This window comes from Hakea prostrata, chromosome 10 (assembly GCF_041222555.1).
Source record: "Hakea prostrata isolate BN-2017 chromosome 10, UWA_Hpros_2, whole genome shotgun sequence".
NCBI lineage: Eukaryota > Viridiplantae > Streptophyta > Magnoliopsida > Proteales > Proteaceae > Hakea > Hakea prostrata.
The window spans coordinates 45,670,898-45,689,372 of NC_142609.1; the positions used below are offsets into that span (position 1 = coordinate 45,670,898).

Below are 18,475 nucleotides of genomic sequence, written 5' to 3' on the forward strand. Positions count from 1 at the left end.
CAGATTTGATGGAAAATTATTTGTTTAATTGGATTCATTTAGGGTTTTTTTTTTTGTTTTTTTTATTTTACAAAGTGGATTTTTTAAGCCAGTGGATGGGGATATTAATATGCCTCACCAATAGTCGAACCTATGACCTATTCACTAAGAGGTGTTGGTTTCACCAATATAACAACTTTGCGTTGGCCATTTAGTTCATTCTAGGATCTATGATTTCAATGATCTACATCATGTTGACATAATCTGGAACACTCTTTGTTGGTGCATTTGGAAGGCACGAAATGAGACTTTGTTTACAGGACATCCTCTATCAGTGATGCACATTTTGAATTTTTGCTCTTACCAGGCTTCATCTATTTGACAATTGCATAGCATTTACATCGAAATGAATGCTCTTGTTGCTACACCTAGTCACTTGGATGTAGTAGATGAGGGCACTTAACTTTTGTATACCAATGGTACTTGGAACAAGGTAGAAGACAAAGGAGGTGAGGCAGTGTGTCATGGGACCAGTCAGGCAGTTTTTATAGCAGCCCAATGCAAGTCTATCCGAGGTTTATCCACCCCTCATTTAGAAATTGAAGTTCCACTTGATGGTCTCTTGCTAGCACAAAGTATGTGGGTTACAAAGTTGGTCATACATTTGGATTTCTAGCAGGCCATTGCAGAACTAAATGAACAACCACATTCTGTGCAGATACTGAGTTCTTAGATTTTTTTTGGCTTTTAAGTTTATAACCATGATTGTGAACAAGTGTATAAATATACTCGTGAAAGAAAAGTGGATATAGGAAGTCTTGTTGCCGAGATATATTTATTTTGAAATATTATTGTAATTCCTCCATTTGAAATGAGGTTTGAATCAAATGCCAGATATTTATTGGGTTTTCAAATGATACATGGTGTGATACAATCAAAACAATGCATTTAGTAAGAATAATGCAGTTGAGAATAGAAAGCATGACTCAAGGAAGATCACGCAATGGGACAGATTCATGAAAATAAAGATTGCCCCACCTAAGACTCAGGAATTAAAACCCGCAAACCCAACCGTTGTTCCACCAAGTGTCGCCCAGTCACCATCACCATCATCAGTCCCTTACTCTTCGAATACTTATGCTGACTATTTGGCTTGTGGAGCAAAAACGCTTTCCCCTAAAGAACTTGGTGGCATATCCCACCTCTATTTATTGTAGACAATAATTTTCCAACATTCATGACAGTTTGCTTAGAGAATTTAATCAAATAATGTTTTTAGGAAGGTAAAAAAATTCTTCTAAAGAGAAAACATTCAATACAAAATCTATGTAAAAATCATGTTTTATACACCTAAGGGATTTGCAAATTTTGTTGTTTTTTTTTTTTAATTTTTTTAACTAAGGTTCGTTCAACTATGCATATCTCTTAAGTCGGGGGATAGGGATACTAATATGTCTCAACAAACGTTGAACCAATGACCTTTTCACTAAGAGGTGTTGGTTTCACCACTAGAATAGCTCTGCGTTGCCTATATTTTATATACCAAAGAGAATTTTTTTCCTAAAGTGGTGCAGTAGAGAGACAGCCAAATAAGGAAAGAAAAAGAGATGTAATCAATTGGAGAGGAAAAACTTAGAGCAAGATTAAATGATATATTAATTAATAAAAAAATAATGTGTTAACCAATTAGGATAATTCTATGTGGAAAAGTCTAAGGCCATAGAAGTATTTGTCATAAAGTCAACAACTCTATAAAGAAAAAAAGAAAATCAACAACTCCAAACAAACTAATGTGGATCGGCGATTGGCCATCATACTGAACAAGACCCACTTTTTTTCAAGCTGTGGTAACATCATACGAATCTTCAACCATTTGGCCTGATGGTTTGAACCAACACTGGTCCATTCTCAATGGAGAAGTCATGGGTTCAACTCCTACCGACAGCATATGTAATATCCCTATCCCCATATATAGAAAGCACCTTTGTACCGAAGAAAAAAAAAACAACTGGTCCATCCTCATCCTTAATATGATTTGGGCTCAAAATTTTGGCTACAAGGGGTGAATCAAGCTAGGTCAAGATAGCCTAATTAGAATGAGGTCAAGTCAGGGTTGAGTATTTGACAAGGTTTGGCCCCAATTTGACGCAACCGAATTACCACTTTGTAGGTTATTTTTGGTAAAACCATGACAATAATATGAAATTATGTATTATTTTATAGAAGTATTGTTTTATTCACTTGTGATTAAGAATAAAGGTCAATATCAAGCTCTTAAGTATTCAACCTAGGCCAGCCCACCCTAGTAGAATAAGAACTAGGCTAGGGTACATAAGGTCAAGATTAAGGTTTTGAAAAGTCCAACCCAATCTAGTCTTCTTACATCCCAAAAAAAATGCATATATTAATGAGAAAATCTCCCTTAAAAAATTGTTTTTTTTTTTGAAGGGGGAGCTAAGTTGGTATTAATTATTATTATTATTATCTATTTTTTTTGGTAAAAAATGAATGTTACCTTCATAATAGTTTTAAAGAGCTCACGGTCTCCAAATAGTCGTAGTTGTGATGTAATTTTAGATGGGATGGACTAATGGAGTTAGAACTTGGATATAATGCAAAGAGAACAATTTAACATATACAAAACCTAAAAGTAGGCCAGGTTGCATCATGAGTTACAATAGAATATTTGGAGGCCTAGAATGACAATCGTTCAAGTAAACCCATGACCAGTGTATCCACAATTGAACAATATTGCACTCCCCCACCAAGATTCACCCATGAGATTTATTGTGACGCTGCATATGACAATGACAGTTTAAGTGAGCTTCGACTTTATAATAAGAGATAGTAGATGTGCCCCTTTGTTGTCTATTTTAGAGCCCAGTGCAACGTCTTCGTCTTCGTCCCTAATGGCCGAAGTCCAGGCAGTGAGACTAGCAATGTTGTAGAATATTAGAAAAGGGGTTGACCCAAAAAAGAGAAGGGGTTGGCATAGCTTTCTTTGAGCTAGATTGTCTCAAGTTGGTTAATATGCTATAATGCTTGAAGATGTGAACACACCCACAAAATATTGAGCCCATTATAGCAATATAAGAAACACGAAACATGGACTTGGGGCATGTCATCTCGCGTGGAGATCCTTTCCACCCAAACTACACAAAAGTGGGGGATGTGAGGATGGGTAGTTTGGGTGGAGTGATCTGGATCTATCATCTCTTTTTTGTTCCTGGGTAGATCATATGTTTACGTATGCTGTTTCTCAATTAAAAAACTTATCCACCCATTATAAAAAAGGCATAGTTCGAAGTTTCTGTTCTAACTTCCATCTCTTATGTGAATTGGGTTTATGCCCAAAAAAAGGAAGTGAATTGGGTTGGAGATTTGAAGCAGTCAAAGATTTTATTTTAGGCGAACCCCGCGCTTTTTTTCCGCTCGTTATGGAGGGTCTCCGCTCCATCACCTCCTTATTATCCTCGTTCCCGTCCTTTGTCCACTTCCCCTTTCGTTCCTGTGGCGGTTTTCCCTTCCTTTTAGCATCAGCAACAACGGGTAACAATCGATTGAGCTGATGATGTCAAATCTGATGTCATGGCTTCGGGGATTTCATCTTTGATCTCGCTACTGTCACGCACAAGGTTTAATCATCAGTCAGTTTCTCCCTATATCTATCTATATAGTTTTCTTTCTCCTCTTAAAGAGTTTCTCTTGCTTTCTGATTTTCTCGGTGTTTGATGTATCAAAAGTATTTGGTTTTCGGAGATCAATTTTCTGGGTTTGACTGAAGCCGGGTTTGGAAATTTCAAAAGTTTTCAGTTTGTTTTCGATTTTTTCCTTCTTTGCGTCCTTGGGTTTTACTGTGTAGTGGTTGGATTGGGTCATTTTTCTGAAGTTCTTTTCGTCCATTCACTCATGGTGGACGAAAACTCCCTCCTTTGATTTTTGTCTTTCAAAGTTAAAAATATACGGAGCTGGTGGTGAGTGGAAGTCAGGGTTTGAGGCTGCAAAAGGTCAAGTTTTTCGTTTTTTTTTCCCCAGGGGTTGGTGGTTCTTGTTTCTTATTTGTCAGTGTTCAAAAGGATTCATTTTGGGCCCTTGGTCGATATTCTGATTGATAATCAGAATTGACGTGTTTTGAGATTCATCGTTTTGAATCCCTTTACTTTTTCCCCCCTGCTTCTTTGGTCTTTCTGCTTGCGGTTGCTTTTTCAGTATTTGAGAGAATCAAAGCTGAACTGGGATTTGGATACTGGGGTTCTTTTTCTTCTGGTTTAAATAGCTGGACGCTTGAGTTTGTGAATTGAAGGTTCTTACTTAGAATCTATTGAAAAGGGTTGAAAAAGCAATATCTTTAATTCACTGATTCGGGCATTAGCTTTGTTGGGTGTTGGTAACAAAGAAATTTTTTTTCCATTAAAAGTTTTCTTTCAATGGGGTCGTCCTAGGATGAATGACTGTTAGTAATTGGACTGGATTTCGTCAATTTGATTGCAGTTGCTAAAGGTTCCTTCGTTTTTCTCCTTTGTTCTCTGGTAATTGTGATTTTTCCTTTTCTTTTTCTTTTGCATTTTTCTTGTATTTCAGTTCGGATTCGTAACAATGGATTTGAGGACCTCGGATGAAGATGGAAGAGTTGAGGCAGCTGAGAAGGACAAGGTTCATGAGAGGGGCCTAGGTTCGAAAGCAAGGGGTGTTGGGAGTATTAGTAGCAAAGATGTGTTTTTCAGAGCTGATAAGATAGATTTGAAGAGCTTGGATATCCAGCTGGAGAAGCACCTTAGCAGGGTGTGGTCGTCGAAGAAAAATCTGTCTCCAAAGCCAGTACATGAGTGGGAGATCGATTTGTCTAAATTAGATGTCAGCTATGTTATAGCTCGTGGAACTTATGGAACTGTCTATCGAGGCACCTATGATGGCCGTGATGTTGCTGGTAATCATTCTTTGCTTCCCTTTATCTAAATTCCATGTAGTTCAATTGGACTATTTGAGAAGATGGGGAATTTGATTTCTGGGTACCAGAATTATATGCTCCTTTTTTCCATCCTTTTTTTCCTTTTTGTTGGATTTATTACGATGCTAATCTGTATTGGAAGTGTTTACGCCGCTAGTAAAAAATATAGCATCACGGTTAGCAATTGCATTCTTGTATCAAGGAATTCCATATTCATTTGTAGCCTGTTGACTGCTTCCTTTGTGCAATTGATATACAAAACTCTGATTCTTAAGTCTGCCTTGAGACTCTGTGATGGAATTTTGATAGTCTGAGATGTCATGCGTTTAATGTGAATGTATAATTTTGGACTTTTAGTAGTAAAGTAATGACTCATGTGACTTTTCTTTGAGTTCTAAGTATGGGCTTAAGAATTATAGCATTCCTGCCATGCCCGCACATTTTACCCTCTTCTTTGTCCCTGCTTCCATCTTCTGGATGAAATCCTGTTCTGGAAGTTCTCTTTTGCCTTAGAGGCCATGTGATCACTTAAAAAGTTACATGACTTAATCAGATTGTATTAGAACCCACGACTCACACTGTCACGTGAATAGCAAAGACATGTTGTATTTTAGTTAGAATTTACATTCATTTTTAGATCTGGACTCTAACTGGCCTAGGCACCCCTAATCCTCTCCCCCCCCTCCCCCACCAAAAAAATAAAAATATTAATACCGATTGTGGACGAGTAAAAGAAGACTAGAATAGAAGAAAAATGAAATTTGCTGAGTGCAGTTGTGATTGCTGCCTTTTTCTGTCAGTGAATGATCTTGTCTAGTGTGTAACATCTAGGCTATACCTTGGTGAGTAATATCCACACTGCATGCTCCTTGGCATATAAAATCCAAGCTGCAGATTGGAGTTTAGTGAAGAATATCCAGACCCTTTGACTGAACATGAAATCTGTCTTCTATCATAATTTTATCCCCTTTCTTGTCCCTTTGTTTTGTTTTCTGTTTTTTCTTTTCTCTTTTTTGTTGGGATCCTCTATAGAAGTCCATCAAACTGCCAGTAAACCTGCAACTCCTCTCCAAAATTCCTTAGAAGATACAAGCAGGGTATTCCCAGCCTTATCCGACCATTAGATTCCCTTCACATTTGAACGCTATCATTCCCTCCGTACTACAGCCTTCAATCCAATTTGCAGTTGCATCATATCTGTTAAACCCTAGCTTCCTTCATAATCTTAAAACCTGCAACTCCTAATTACCCTCAGTCTACCAATTAGGATTTCTTCTGTTTTGGTAGATAGCAACTTCATCATAGTCCCTACACTTTATCCAAAGCCCAGCTCCTAAATCTCATTAAAACCCCATTGACCAGTTATTCCTAACTTTTCTCAACTGCCCTAATTTTTAAGAACTTAATTTCATACATCAGATCCAACTCTAATCTGGTTCAAACAGAGTCCCACATCCCACTGGAATCCTCTCTCCCCAAATCATCCCATATCTGAAACCCTACCTCCAAATCTGCACGGTTTGAGTCATAGTTGTCACGGCGACAAGGCGCCAAGGCATCTGAGGGGGTGAAGATAACCAAAGCGACACCTTGAGAATTAGTTTAAATTGGGGGTGTTGCTTCACTCTAACCTGTTCTTTTCCTCTCTCCCTGTCACCTAATTTCTCCCTTCTGTCATTCTTGCAATTCTCTGTCTTCCTTTATTGTGGCTCCATTTCTAGTAATCCCTTCCTTTTATCTTGTACTACCAAGAAGAGATCGATATGATGGGGATGGTAGATCATTAGTAGAATAGTAGTTATATGGTCTAGGAGTGCAGTTTGGTCGTCAGGATGTTGTATATCATGCTTCCACCTGTAGCAAGAAGTACAAAATATCCTTATAGTGTCTTATGATATTTCGATATAAGGTGTTTTTGGCATCTTAAGTTTCTAAACGTTATTTTAGATGTGCAATATTCTCACTTTGTCAAAAATATAAAAGCAATCTCCAATGGAAAATATAAGTTATTGGTGAAGCTTGCACAATATCAATCTTATCAATAATTCCAAGTTTAATATGTTTCCCCCTTGAATGAACTTATATTTGACTTTCTTTAATTTTCCTGTTACCTTAGTGGCAGCTGCAATAGATAACTTTACGGCACTTTGCATGTTGAACACTGCTTTTCAGCCCCTTGTTGCATTCCATATGCTGCAGTTGTGGCATGGCTGTCATCATATTGAGCATTTATGGTGTTTTTATTTTTTGGAAGTTGTCTTTTATTTTATTTTGTTTTACTCTTTGGGGGCTGGGGGGTTTGGATGGAGTTTTCCTCAACCAGTGGGGTAGGTTTGCCACTGGGCCACCCATGAAGGGACTTCTACTTCTCTGCCCCATACTGTTTGAAGCTGATAATGCCCTCCACTGTTCTCAATACTTATCCCAAGACACAAACTCATGGGCACCCATGTCTAGAATTCACTATTTACCCTGGGTTTAGGAAAGTTCTCCTTTTTTTCCCCATTGACCCCATAAATGTTTTACTTAACATCGAGGCATGTATAATCTGATTCCAGGCTTTTACGATTTGACTACTGTAGGTAATATTCAATTAATTTCTTGATCAGAATTTCCTTTCTGTTACTACTTTACTTTTTTCTTGGGTGAATACTACTTTACTTTCTGTATTGCTCATTTTGTTTTCTACACTGTTCGATAAAATATGTTTGTCAGGAAGTAATTTCTTTTGCATTTCAAATACTCAAATTTCTGTTATGTGTTAACTTCTCTAAATAGGTGCATCAGAATTCAAGAATCCAGAGCCCTTTCCAAATAAACTCCTTTGGAAAAAAGAAGAAAAAAACTTACATGGACAGCACATCATATTTTCTTATGCTGTGGAAAAATTTCATATTAAGAATGCCAGACATATTCTTTGCCTTCAAATTAATATTTCCCCTTTTCATGTATTTTATTTTCTATATATGTATAATTGTCCCCTCCTCTTGGTGGATATAGATTGTATTAGTTGGAACCTATTGTTGAATGCCGAAAATAAAGGAAATCAAAATGGAAGGGAAGAAGTAGACCAACAACAGTAGCCAAAAGCACACCCAACACCTTTTAAAGTCTGAACCAGCAAGAAGAATACGTTTAAAACTGTTATTTTATTTTAATTTTAGCCAGTTTTAACTTGGGCCAGTTCCATAATGGGTTGTCCTAACTCCTGAGAAACATTTAATGAGATGAAAATCATAGACATCTTTTTTTTTTGAATGAATTGCATCTTTCGTTTTGTATGCTAATGCACTGTGATTCTTTTATTCTTAATTCAATACCCAAGCAAGTACCATTAGAAGGAATCTTATCCTGGGGTATTGAAACTTATGGAAGAATGAATATAAGTTAGCAGTGACATCAACTAGATCTAAATGATGAAAAAAATCAAAAGGGACTTGCCTAGCACCTATATAGCACACTTTTGGTTCATGCTGTCTTGTATTTAGATGTTGGCTGCATTTTGTGTACTCATAATGTTGGTAATGGAGGCCTGTCAAGTGACAGGTTCTGTGTTTCTGACCAAAATGAACCACATGAAGCAGTACATTGGAAAAAAAAGGAAAAGAAAGAGAAATATGTATGTCTACTCCTTTCGAGTCTCCTTCTGTGCCATCCAGTGGAGATCCATTGACATTTGAATGCTTGCTCATATTTAAATTGCATTAGGGTTCTCATTACTTGGTCTTATCTTATATATTATAGTGAAGATACTGGATTGGGGAGAGGATGATATTGCAACAACAGCTGAAATCGCGAGTCTTCGGGCAACATTCCTGCAAGAGGTTACTGTGTGGCACAAGCTTGACCACCCGAATGTTACAAAGGTGATATTTCCGCAAGCTATAAGCATGTCCGATTTCTATGTTCAACTGGTTTAGCCACACAAGTCTTGTTGCTTTTTGTTTCCTGATATAGGGAAATATTCTTTTCTTTCTAAACTTCTAGGAGGACAATTTTTTTTTCCCGCTAAAAAATGTGGAGCAGGCAGTCACTTTTGTGCATTTTACATGTTAATACTCTATGCTCGAATGATAATATGTGTATTTTTCTTATTACAGTTTGTTGGAGCTTCAATGGGAACTTCAAACATTAAGATTCCTTCAAAGGATTCTTCAAATGGTGGTTGTAATTCTCTTCCTTCCAGAGCATGTTGTGTTATTGTGGAGTATCTGCCAGGAGGCACATTAAAGCAATTTTTAATAAGAAATAGGCGAAAGAAGCTTGCCTTCAAAATTGTGATTCAACTTGCTTTGGACCTCTCTAGAGGGTGAGTGCTGGTATCAGTTTTTGTAAGTAATAAAGCTTTCAAAATGAGTTTATGTTAAATGAGGACTATTGTCTTATGTTTGTCTTGCAGTTTGAACTATTTACATTCCAAGAAGATAGTACACCGAGATGTTAAGACTGAAAATATGTTGCTAGATGCTCAAAGAAATCTAAAAATCGCAGATTTTGGTGTTGCTCGTGTTGAAGCTCAAAATCCAAGGGACATGACGGGTGAGACAGGTACCCTTGGCTACATGGCTCCAGAGGTACTCATGACCTGTAATTTCAAATAATGTTGTTTTACAAGATGAAATTGGAACAACTGCAATCATTTTACTTCTACTTGAGAAACTTACAGATTGTTCCTTAATAGGTACTCGATGGCAAACCTTACAATAGAAGATGTGATGTCTATAGCTTTGGTATTTGCTTATGGGAAATATACTGCTGTGATATGCCATATGCTGATCTTAGTTTTACTGAAGTCTCATCGGCAGTTGTTCGACAGGTTGTATATCTTTACTTTCTCTTTTCTTTTTTCCAAATTCATTGGGTTGTTTAGTGTTTTATGTTGGTGACAAAATTTAGCTACTATAACTGTGTTCGTACTAATTCGATTATAGGTTAGTGCATATTGTTGTTTCTCATATTCTATTGGTTCCAATGAATTGGTATATTCACGTTTGCCTAAATTTATTTGTTCTTTGACAGAATTTACGACCAGAAATCCCTAGATGTTGCCCAAGCTCATTCGTGAATATCATGCGAAAATGTTGGGACGCAAATCCAGAAAAACGCCCAGACATGGATGAAGTGGTGAGATTGTTAGAAGCCATTGATACAAGTAAGGGAGGAGGCATGATACCTGAAGACCAGCGTCATGGTTGTTTTTGTTTTGCCAGTGCTCGTGGTCCTTGATTCATCTTGGGGTCTCTATCTTAGTCTCCTTTGTTTGTCTATCTTTCTATGTGTGTTGGTAAGTAAGCAACAGGGCAATGCAGGGGTTCCTTAGTGAAATTTCAAGTTGCTAGCTTGCCAAATGGACTCACATTGTGTACAGATTATAAGATCCTCCCTTCAGTAGGTCAACAAATAATAAATGGAAAACATTGATGACTTTGTAGGTTCTTTCTTTTTCTCCCACTGAAAAAGAAAGACATTGTAAAAAGAAAAGCATCAAAATGGAAAAATATGTATTAATGAGATGACAAATACTCTTTTGGTGATGGAAACATGAAGCAAAAGTCTAAATCAATGTGGGCTAATTGAGCAATTGTTATCTATGTTGATTCTCAGATCTCCATCTTGTTGGGTTTCAGGTCTGAAATGCTCTTAATATTTGAGATATGGACATTCAAATATAACAATGAGGTTCTTGATCCGGACAAAAGGCATTTGCTTAAGAAACTTGGTTAATAATCTACAACTATTATTATCATAATAAAAATGACAACGATGATGACGAGTACAGGAGATTGTCATATATAATTTCATTTCATCCAATAATTTAGAAGTGTTCCTAATCATGTTAGTATCAAGTTGAGATAGATTAATTAAAGAAGTTTATCACTTTGATAATTGAGCCTGAAACAAGGTATACGAGGTTATATTCTGTTGCTTGACCATATTTTATTCAATTTTGTTCTTTATGAGGGCCCTTAATTATTTCCTAAGGAAAGTCAATGAATGCCGGTGGTCAGCTGGAAAATTTATCAAGAGAATAGGTTGTCACCTTCTGATGCAAGTCATCAGTGTCTATATAAACTAAGTGTCATGGAGGTTGATGAGAGACGAGGAGGTTCAGGTGTTTGTTCCAACTTCCAAGTGATCTGGGGAGAAATGGGTTTAGGAAGCTTTGAGTTGCTGAAGGAATTCCTGGAGAAGAATGGAGGTTTTGCAGTGATAGATGGAGGCCTTGCAACTGAGCTTGAAAGACATGAAGCTGACCTTACAGATCCTCTCTGGAGTGCTAAGTGTCTCTTAACTTCCCCTCATCTCATTAGACAGGTAATTCCGATCTCTTCATTACAATTAAGGAGGGGGGGGGGGAGGAAATCTTTTAATGTATCAGTTGAAATCTACCAATGTTGATTGCCGCCGACACCGATATGTATCGGCCATGACACCTAAATTCATATCTCTGCTTCTTGTTGGTTTTAGTTCTTAGAGTCATTAATGCTGATTGTCCTAGTCTTAACCTGTTTCTTAGGTACACCTAGATTACATTGAATCTGGTGCAGATATCATTATCACAGCCTCTTACCAGGTTCTTGGAGTTCTCTCTCTCTGTTATTTGATATCACCTGTAAGTCCATGTCTCAGGGTAGTGCTGAATTTGGAAATATGGGTTTTTGCATGTTGATCCAGGCTACGATTCAAGGTTTTCAAGCTAAAGGTTTGTCAACAGAAGAAAGTGAAGCTTTGCTGGAGAGAAGTGTTGAAATTGCTCAAGAGGCACGTGATATTTATTATGAAAGATGTAAAGATTTTACTTCTGATGATCCTATAAATGGAAGAATTCTTAGAAGCCGTCCAATCTTGATAGCAGCATCTGTAGGATCTTATGGGGCTTATTTAGCTGATGGATCTGAGTATAGGTGTGTTAATTTGTTTTTGAATTTTATAAACAGTTCAGAACATTTCATGCAAATTGATTGCTCAAGAGGGTTTATCTTTCCTTACAGTGGGAAATATGGAGATACTGTTACTTCAGAAACTCTCAAGGATTTTCACAGGAGAAGAGTTCAGGTCTTGGCTGGTTCAGGTGCTGATCTAATTGCATTTGAATCAACTCCAAATAAGCTAGAAGCTCAGGTATGTATAAGAGACATCAAACTTATTGAGCCAAACCATTGCTTCACTTGGAATGTAGAAGCTGTGAGAGAATTGAGACTGAATGCTCTAAAATGATATTCTGGTTGGCCCATACCTTAGTTTACTTGGTGATGCAGGCATATGCTCAGCTTCTTGAGGAAGAAGATATCAATATTCCAGCATGGTTTTCTTTTACTTCCACAGATGGTGTCAATGTGGCTAGTGGAGATTCTTTGCTTGAGTGTGTTTCAATTGCTGATTCATGTAAGAAGGTTGTTGCTGTTGGATTTAACTGCACCCCACCTAGATTTATTCATGGACTCATTCTATCCATTAAAAAGGTACAATCAACTGTAGTTATGTTTTTCAAATATCCCTCTAACAGAACTTCGAGAACCAGAGCTGTAGTTTAGATTCTAATCTTTTACCTACTTGATCCTGCAGGTTACAAGTAAACCGATAATTGTTTATCCAAACAGTGGTGAGACCTATGATGCTGATCAGAAGGAATGGGTAATGAGGATTTTATTCTACTCTTTTGTGTTGCTTTTCAATTTGCAAGTTGTTTGCATAGCTTTTATGCAATATCATGTAGTTGGTGACAGTTAAATTACTGGGTTTGAAAAGTAGCTTAACATAGCCAAAGATGTTCTTGAATTAACCTGTAATGCAATCTTAGTTTGGTTCTAACATCCTTCTAGCATATATAATAGCCTTATCTTCTTAGTCCTCATATTTTCCATTGCAGGAGTCCACTGACACTCAGGTTTCACATGAAGATTTTGTCTCATATGTCAGTAAATGGCATGAGATTGGTGCTTCACTCATTGGAGGCTGTTGCAGAACAACTACAGATACTGTCAGAGGCATAGCTAGTGTTCTGAACAAGAGATCTACTGTTCAAGGTTTAACTTTCAAGGAGAAGTAGGGAAGAGGGCAGATAGGAAAGCACAGAATGAAATGTAAATGTTAATGACTCTTGCAAGTATTTGTAACAGATATGTTTGCATATTATTTCAAACTACCAACTCCTTGTTATTAGTTTGTATGATTATCCTATTTAATCAAATCTTAGTAGTGTCCTGGAACATCAGAGGTAAAGTGCTAAATATTTAACTGTAAGCAGTGGCACAAAGAAATTGCTCTGAGAAAAGCCTCTGCAACATGTTCTAATAATATCGCTAGATTTTCACGAAAAAGCATACAACCCTCCGTGTATCATGCTCTGTATCATGCTCTCCAAGTGTACTTGTTCCCCCGTCTTCCTTACCATGGCAAGTCTTTGTGAAATAACTCTGTTGAGAAGAAAAACTGAAGGCGTTAAGAGACCCAATTCCTAATATTGGGTACGGACCCAGGTAAGTTTTCGAGATAGTTTTCACATCTTTGGAAAGACTGCATCAACATAAGCAGGGTACATGGGGTCAGAAAGCCAGAGTTTTCCAAGAATGTGATGTGAAGTGGTAAGCCTGTGGATTTCTTCCATGAGCCAGATGGTAGCTTCAGCTTTAGAAGAATGAATGATGGTATCCAATGGTTGATGTTCATTATCAGTTCCAATCCTGGACTGGTCCCATTGTTTAAGAAGTATGTTGGTGAGGTAGTGCAGGGGTTGCCCATATAATTGCTTGATGGATTTTGCTAGTCCTTGCCATGAATTAAATGAAATTTGTGATGCGCTGTGTGAAGGAATTTGAATCTGCTTCATATATTCCTGATACATTTCTGCTCTTCTGACCGTTGCACCTGCATCAGAGAACATGCTTGACACCACATTTGATGCGGGATTGTGCAGATCATATAAAATTTGTGATAAATTGCTCAGGAGACATACTAAATGGTTACCTAAAAGAGATGCAGAACAAGCAGACAACACAATCTAACATTGTACCAAACCCACTTTGAAACATAGGAAATTTGGTATATGTCAACTTCACACCTCATTGATTAGCACCACTCCAAAACAGGGTAGCAACCAGCAAGAGACTGGGATCATGCATTTTTTATCATGACTAGTTAGATAAGGGTGAAAAGGTTCAAAGATTAGGCCACACCTACAGGCATGAAATACTTTGTGTTACTTACTCCTAACTCTTCTACTTTCTTTTGCATTTTATTTTTGAGACCTCAAAAGATGGACAAGCCCCAGTTTTGCCTCAATTGTTATTTGAGCAAAAAGAAACAACAAATTTTTGGTAAGAGATATGTTTTGGTCTGAGTACCAAATTGATTATTGAAATTCCCTAGGTTATCTGGTTTCGTATCACTTCCAATTAGTAATAGTTCATTTGAAGAAAGGGTAAGGAGACATAAATTCCACCCAGGAAGAGAAGGATGATGGTCAAGGATGGTTTTCTGAATCCATTGTCCATCTGATAGGCAAGATTGTGACACAATCAATGCTAAGGTTCATCCACCCTATACTGACGGGAACAAAGAGCAGCTGAGGCTGAACCTGTAATTGTAAACAGAAGCAAACCACTCAAGCAGACAGGTAGACCATCACATTCACTAGTCCTTGTTCAGGTGTCCGCTCAAGGCCATTCTCTGTCTGGTTCAGTGTCTCATAATCCTGACGATCCATTACTGGGACTGACTCTACTGGTGATCCTTGATCCGGTGCTCCTCGAATGATGGCTTTTCCTGCGCCTAATACCCAGAGAGCGAATCTCATCCTCCTGTCACCCCAGCCTGGGGTGGGGAAAGGTCAATCGTTCATGCACTATAGGTTTGGGAGCATGTACAAACTGCTCTACAGATGAAGACCTCAACTCTATTCATCAACTAATATGCACCATCATTCCTCCACCAACAAGAAGCTTATCAAAATTTTGCCACCAGGGGTTAACAGTTGAGTCCCCCTCCCCCCCCAAAAAAAAAAAAAAAAAAAAAAAAAAAAAAAAAAATAAAATAAAATAAAATTCTAGTGCCCAATTTACTCATTTAAAAGCTCTCTGCTCTAATATGATCAGATTTAGTTATTAGCATTTCTTTTAAAATATGAGCAAGACCAACTCCTTCTAGAGCCCAAGCTTCCATTTCTCCTACCCCTTGTCCCCCCCCTCGGCGCTTGGCCCTTCCTCTTAGGAGTTGTTGTGTAACAAGTGCATAATGTCCAGTTGAACACCCCTGGATTCTATCATCAACTTGATGAATAAATTTCAGGATATAAGACTTTCCTATTAGAACGGGTTGTTTAGAAGGGTCTTTCCTTGTATATGGAAAACTGTTAGGCAACTAAATCAGGCATAAACATAGAGGGAAAGCAGGACTCTCAAATCCAACCAACAAGGTTTACAGGAAAAATATATCTAAATTTTTAAGACCCTGTTTGTAGATCACTGATTTGTGTTGAAATGACAAAGAAAGTTGAAAAGCTGATGAAAGAAAATTACTGTGTTTCTTCAACCTGTAGGCCATCTGGGAGGAGATCTATTCTTTCCTTTCCGGTAGGCATTGAGAAATCCATTTGGCAGAAATGCGGTAAGAGTTCAGTAGTAGAATACAGTTTGACAGACTAACAATTACTAAATTTTTTCAGTAGTGTGCAGGTTTTAGACAATTAACAGAGCTACTGATATTTTTCAAAATTGGCAAGTCAGGATCATTTCAGAAGACAAAGTAAAAATGAAGTAAATTCCATATTATCTAACTACATAATCTGTTCTATTGAAATGCAGAGCAGTTAGAAGCTGAATAAATATAAATTAAAACAGAAGCAGGAAAGTAGATTCATTTTGTTTAGATAGAACATAAAGAAATTTAATCAACCAGTATTACTCAACAAACCAACAGCTCAAATACCTTCGAATGAATCTTCTTTGTCATTCCCATTAGCAGACTCTGAATCAGAGTCGGAGGATAAAACATCCACTTGGTTGTTGCATGACATTGTCCTCTCCATGGCTTCAAAAGGAATATATCCTGCATCAAATAAACAACATATAAAAATACCCAAGTAATCAGATCTCGAAAAGAGTTGAGATCAAATACCAGGAAGAACTCAAAATCCTGTCCCAAATTTCTTTCGCTGTTTTAACATGCATCACCCATTTCACAGGCTGAACAAAAAGTGACAGTTTTCAAGCTAACTAAAACCTTATGAAGTGTTCGAATTTGTTTATTACAAACCCTAAAATAGGGACTAAGAGAGAACGAAAGACTTACACTCAATTGTATGTGTAGGGCAATCTAACTCCAAAAGAGCGAGGACTTCTGGGTTCTCCTTGGTTTTTCAGAATTTAGGAGAACTGGAGAAGGGTAAATCAGAGTGAATCCGCTTGATCCATATTTTAGTTTTCTTACAAAAAAGGGAATAAGTAGTCAATTGAGAATTTGAGATTTTATAAACCCATTACTAAATCCGGTTCAAGCCCTACAGATATTCTTTGCAGGTAACTGAGGTTTCTGGGTCAGTTTAGGAACACTTCCATTAAGATTTCTGGGTCGGTTTAGGAACACTTCCACTAATCTTCTTAAGAGAGCTTATTTATACAGGATTATAGGCCTTGAAGATTCGAATTCTTGACCTCTCACTTTCAATCGAGTAGAGATCTTCTCCACCCAACCTGTCTCTGTACTTCCATTCATACACACTCATATAAGGCTTGACATAGATAAGCCCTGACTAACACAGGCAGACCTTATAGTTGAACTTACGTTTGTGATATGGACTTTTTTGAACTTTTTTGAAGAGAACTTAGACAACTTACAACATCTCTAATTATATTAAAGAAGAAAAATGAACTGATCAAATATTCACATAAAGTGATATTAAAGTTGACCATTAATGAGGTGGGCTTAAACAGTAACCTGCAACAAGAGGGCCATGACAAAAAGATGGAAAGATAAGAAGATGAAGGCGGCAGAATGGTGATGATTTGATAGCAACATGCTAAGGGGCGCCCATTAATGGATGGCTAACAAGAGTGCAAAGAGGAATCAAAGAAATTAATGGAATAAGGAGATCAATTATTTGGGAAGAAGACTATGACAACTGAAAACATAAAGATCATTGCAAGCCATGAATGGTATCTCTTTTTTTTGTTGCCAGATGGAAATGCTTGTTAACATCATCGAGAGGCAGTTACAACAGGTACATGCACTTAACCCACTTGCTTACTATGTGTCTATGTGGGTTTCTCTATTATCTATGATCATGTCTTCTTATTTTCTTTTTCTGGTAACTTGCTTCTTAAATATTTCTAGCCGTGCCATGTCCTTTTCATTTCTTTTATGGGGATGGATTAGGGACAAACTTCATTAATATAAGGTGGGCTCAGCCTTAATGGTACTATTTGAAAGGATTCCACCAAATATATAGAAGCAAGTCCAATTTAAGCTCATGACACTCAAATTCTCAAAATAGTATGTTATGTATTTTCTTGCATTTTCTGAGCCAAGGAACAAGTAGAGCCTAACCTTGGTTTAATCTTTTTTTTTGGAGGAAATATTATTTACCGTTCTACAGGAATGCTTAAGAGAGTCTAGATCTCTTACTTTCCAGGGTAGAGGTCCATATTTCACTCATAGGGGTCTATTAGAGTTTCACCCTTGATTTATTTTGTCAAACACTAAAAAGTAAACTTTGAAAAAGTCGTTTCAAGTCGCACAGCCATGTTCAAGGAGACCTATAAATGCTAATACATGGAGAAGTGATATAATTCAAATTGAAAGAACTAGAAGAGCTAGACCTAATATAACCTTAAGAGAATTGATGAGAAATGATATGCATAGTTCAGGCCTTGCATTTAGCATGACCTCAAACAAAATTGATTGCAAGACAATAATCTATGTAGCTAAACCCATTTACTTGGAACAATACTTCTTGTTGTTGTTGTTAGAGGTGAGCTCCGGTTTTATATTTTGAAGAAAAGTGAGGAAAGGTCAGACCTTCTATTCTGACAGAGCATAAGAGATGTCATAATTTGTTAATTATATAAATTTAGGCTTATGCTCCAACTCAGAACTTCAGCTAAAGCCTAATTGTGGTCCTGAAAATCCCATCTCAAGTAGCTTATAGGACTGGAAAGCCCAGTTCAGATCTTGCCCAGTAGAGTTTGGATCTACCCTGTTGGAATGAATCCATTTCATTGTGGATTCTAGGGAAATTTACACAGTTTGTTCTTTAGAGTTTCTTGGACATCCAAGAATAAGACAAGAACAAGATCCCATCCCATTTGAAGGATCAGCTTAATCTACTTAAGTCAAAAGCTACAGTGAAGGAACACAACTAAAGATGCTAGAGGTATTCTAGCTCAGAGTCTATAAATTTCTCAGGATATCATCATAATCATGCCATTAGAAGAAAACCCATCTCAGTTCTGTAGCTTAAGAAACCCAAACAGAAACCTAAAATATCGAGCAGGTAAGGAAGAAATAAAAGAAAAGCAAAAACAAGGAGAGAGAGAGAGAAAAAGCTAAGTG

The 18,475-nt window shown here is 37.3% G+C and overlaps 3 protein-coding genes across 5 annotated transcripts; 2 read left to right on the plus strand and 1 right to left on the minus strand.

Moving 5' to 3' along the window:
* The first annotated feature begins 3,285 nt into the window (after nucleotides 1-3,285).
* Nucleotides 3,286-10,710, plus strand: LOC149003401 (serine/threonine-protein kinase 52-like). Of its 2 annotated transcripts, none has more exons than XM_089137507.1 (7): nucleotides 3,286-3,626; nucleotides 4,561-4,906; nucleotides 8,672-8,793; nucleotides 9,028-9,236; nucleotides 9,327-9,501; nucleotides 9,609-9,743; nucleotides 9,947-10,710. In XM_089137507.1, the coding sequence occupies exons 2-7, from the start codon at nucleotides 4,576-4,578 to the stop codon at nucleotides 10,151-10,153; spliced, it is 1,179 nt and encodes a 392-aa protein (XP_088993633.1). In that variant the 5' UTR covers nucleotides 3,286-3,626; nucleotides 4,561-4,575; the 3' UTR covers nucleotides 10,154-10,710. The 2 variants fall into 2 exon arrangements, with proteins under 2 accessions (XP_088993633.1, XP_088993632.1); XM_089137506.1 differs by having other exon boundaries at nucleotides 3,287-3,614.
* A 226-nt stretch (nucleotides 10,711-10,936) lies between these two features.
* LOC149003402 (homocysteine S-methyltransferase 2-like) lies at nucleotides 10,937-12,977 on the plus strand. The gene is made up of 7 exons (XM_089138823.1): nucleotides 10,937-11,242; nucleotides 11,445-11,501; nucleotides 11,603-11,832; nucleotides 11,920-12,049; nucleotides 12,187-12,390; nucleotides 12,494-12,562; nucleotides 12,798-12,977. Exons 1-7 carry the CDS (start codon nucleotides 11,009-11,011, stop codon nucleotides 12,975-12,977), a joined length of 1,104 nt encoding a protein of 367 aa, XP_088994949.1. The 5' UTR covers nucleotides 10,937-11,008.
* On the minus strand, nucleotides 12,893-16,508 carry LOC149003403 (protein RDM1-like). Of its 2 annotated transcripts, XM_089138074.1 has the most exons (4): nucleotides 16,217-16,508; nucleotides 15,854-15,973; nucleotides 13,432-13,795; nucleotides 12,893-13,344 (listed from the first exon to the last, which is right to left on the minus strand). In XM_089138074.1, exons 2-4 carry the CDS (start codon nucleotides 15,951-15,953, stop codon nucleotides 13,239-13,241), a joined length of 570 nt encoding a protein of 189 aa, XP_088994200.1. In that variant the 5' UTR covers nucleotides 15,954-15,973; nucleotides 16,217-16,508; the 3' UTR covers nucleotides 12,893-13,238. The 2 variants fall into 2 exon arrangements, with proteins under 2 accessions (XP_088994200.1, XP_088994201.1); XM_089138075.1 differs by having other exon boundaries at nucleotides 12,893-13,795; nucleotides 16,217-16,497.
* Between the last annotated feature and the right edge of the window lie 1,967 nt (nucleotides 16,509-18,475).

What these genes read in the sequence shown, in the direction of transcription:
- LOC149003403 (XM_089138074.1), bottom strand. Translation starts at nt 15,953, where the DNA reads ATGGAGAGGACAATGTCATGCAACAACCAAGTGGATGTTTTATCCTCC. An exon ending in CAAAGAAGATTCATTCGAAG is followed by an intron (nt 13,796 to 15,853) that starts GTATTTGAGCTG and finishes TCTCTGATGCAG; the next exon opens with GTGCAACGGTCAGAAGAGCA. An exon ending in GATGCAGTCTTTCCAAAGAT is followed by an intron (nt 13,345 to 13,431) that starts GTGAAAACTATC and finishes TCTTCTCAACAG; the next exon opens with AGTTATTTCACAAAGACTTG.
- LOC149003401 (XM_089137507.1), top strand. Translation starts at nt 4,576, where the DNA reads ATGGATTTGAGGACCTCGGATGAAGATGGAAGAGTTGAGGCAGCTGAG. An exon ending in ACCACCCGAATGTTACAAAG is followed by an intron (nt 8,794 to 9,027) that starts GTGATATTTCCG and finishes TTCTTATTACAG; the next exon opens with TTTGTTGGAGCTTCAATGGG. An exon ending in TTGGCTACATGGCTCCAGAG is followed by an intron (nt 9,502 to 9,608) that starts GTACTCATGACC and finishes GTTCCTTAATAG; the next exon opens with GTACTCGATGGCAAACCTTA.
- LOC149003402 (XM_089138823.1), top strand. Translation starts at nt 11,009, where the DNA reads ATGGAGGTTGATGAGAGACGAGGAGGTTCAGGTGTTTGTTCCAACTTC. An exon ending in CCCCTCATCTCATTAGACAG is followed by an intron (nt 11,243 to 11,444) that starts GTAATTCCGATC and finishes CCTGTTTCTTAG; the next exon opens with GTACACCTAGATTACATTGA. An exon ending in TTATCACAGCCTCTTACCAG is followed by an intron (nt 11,502 to 11,602) that starts GTTCTTGGAGTT and finishes ATGTTGATCCAG; the next exon opens with GCTACGATTCAAGGTTTTCA.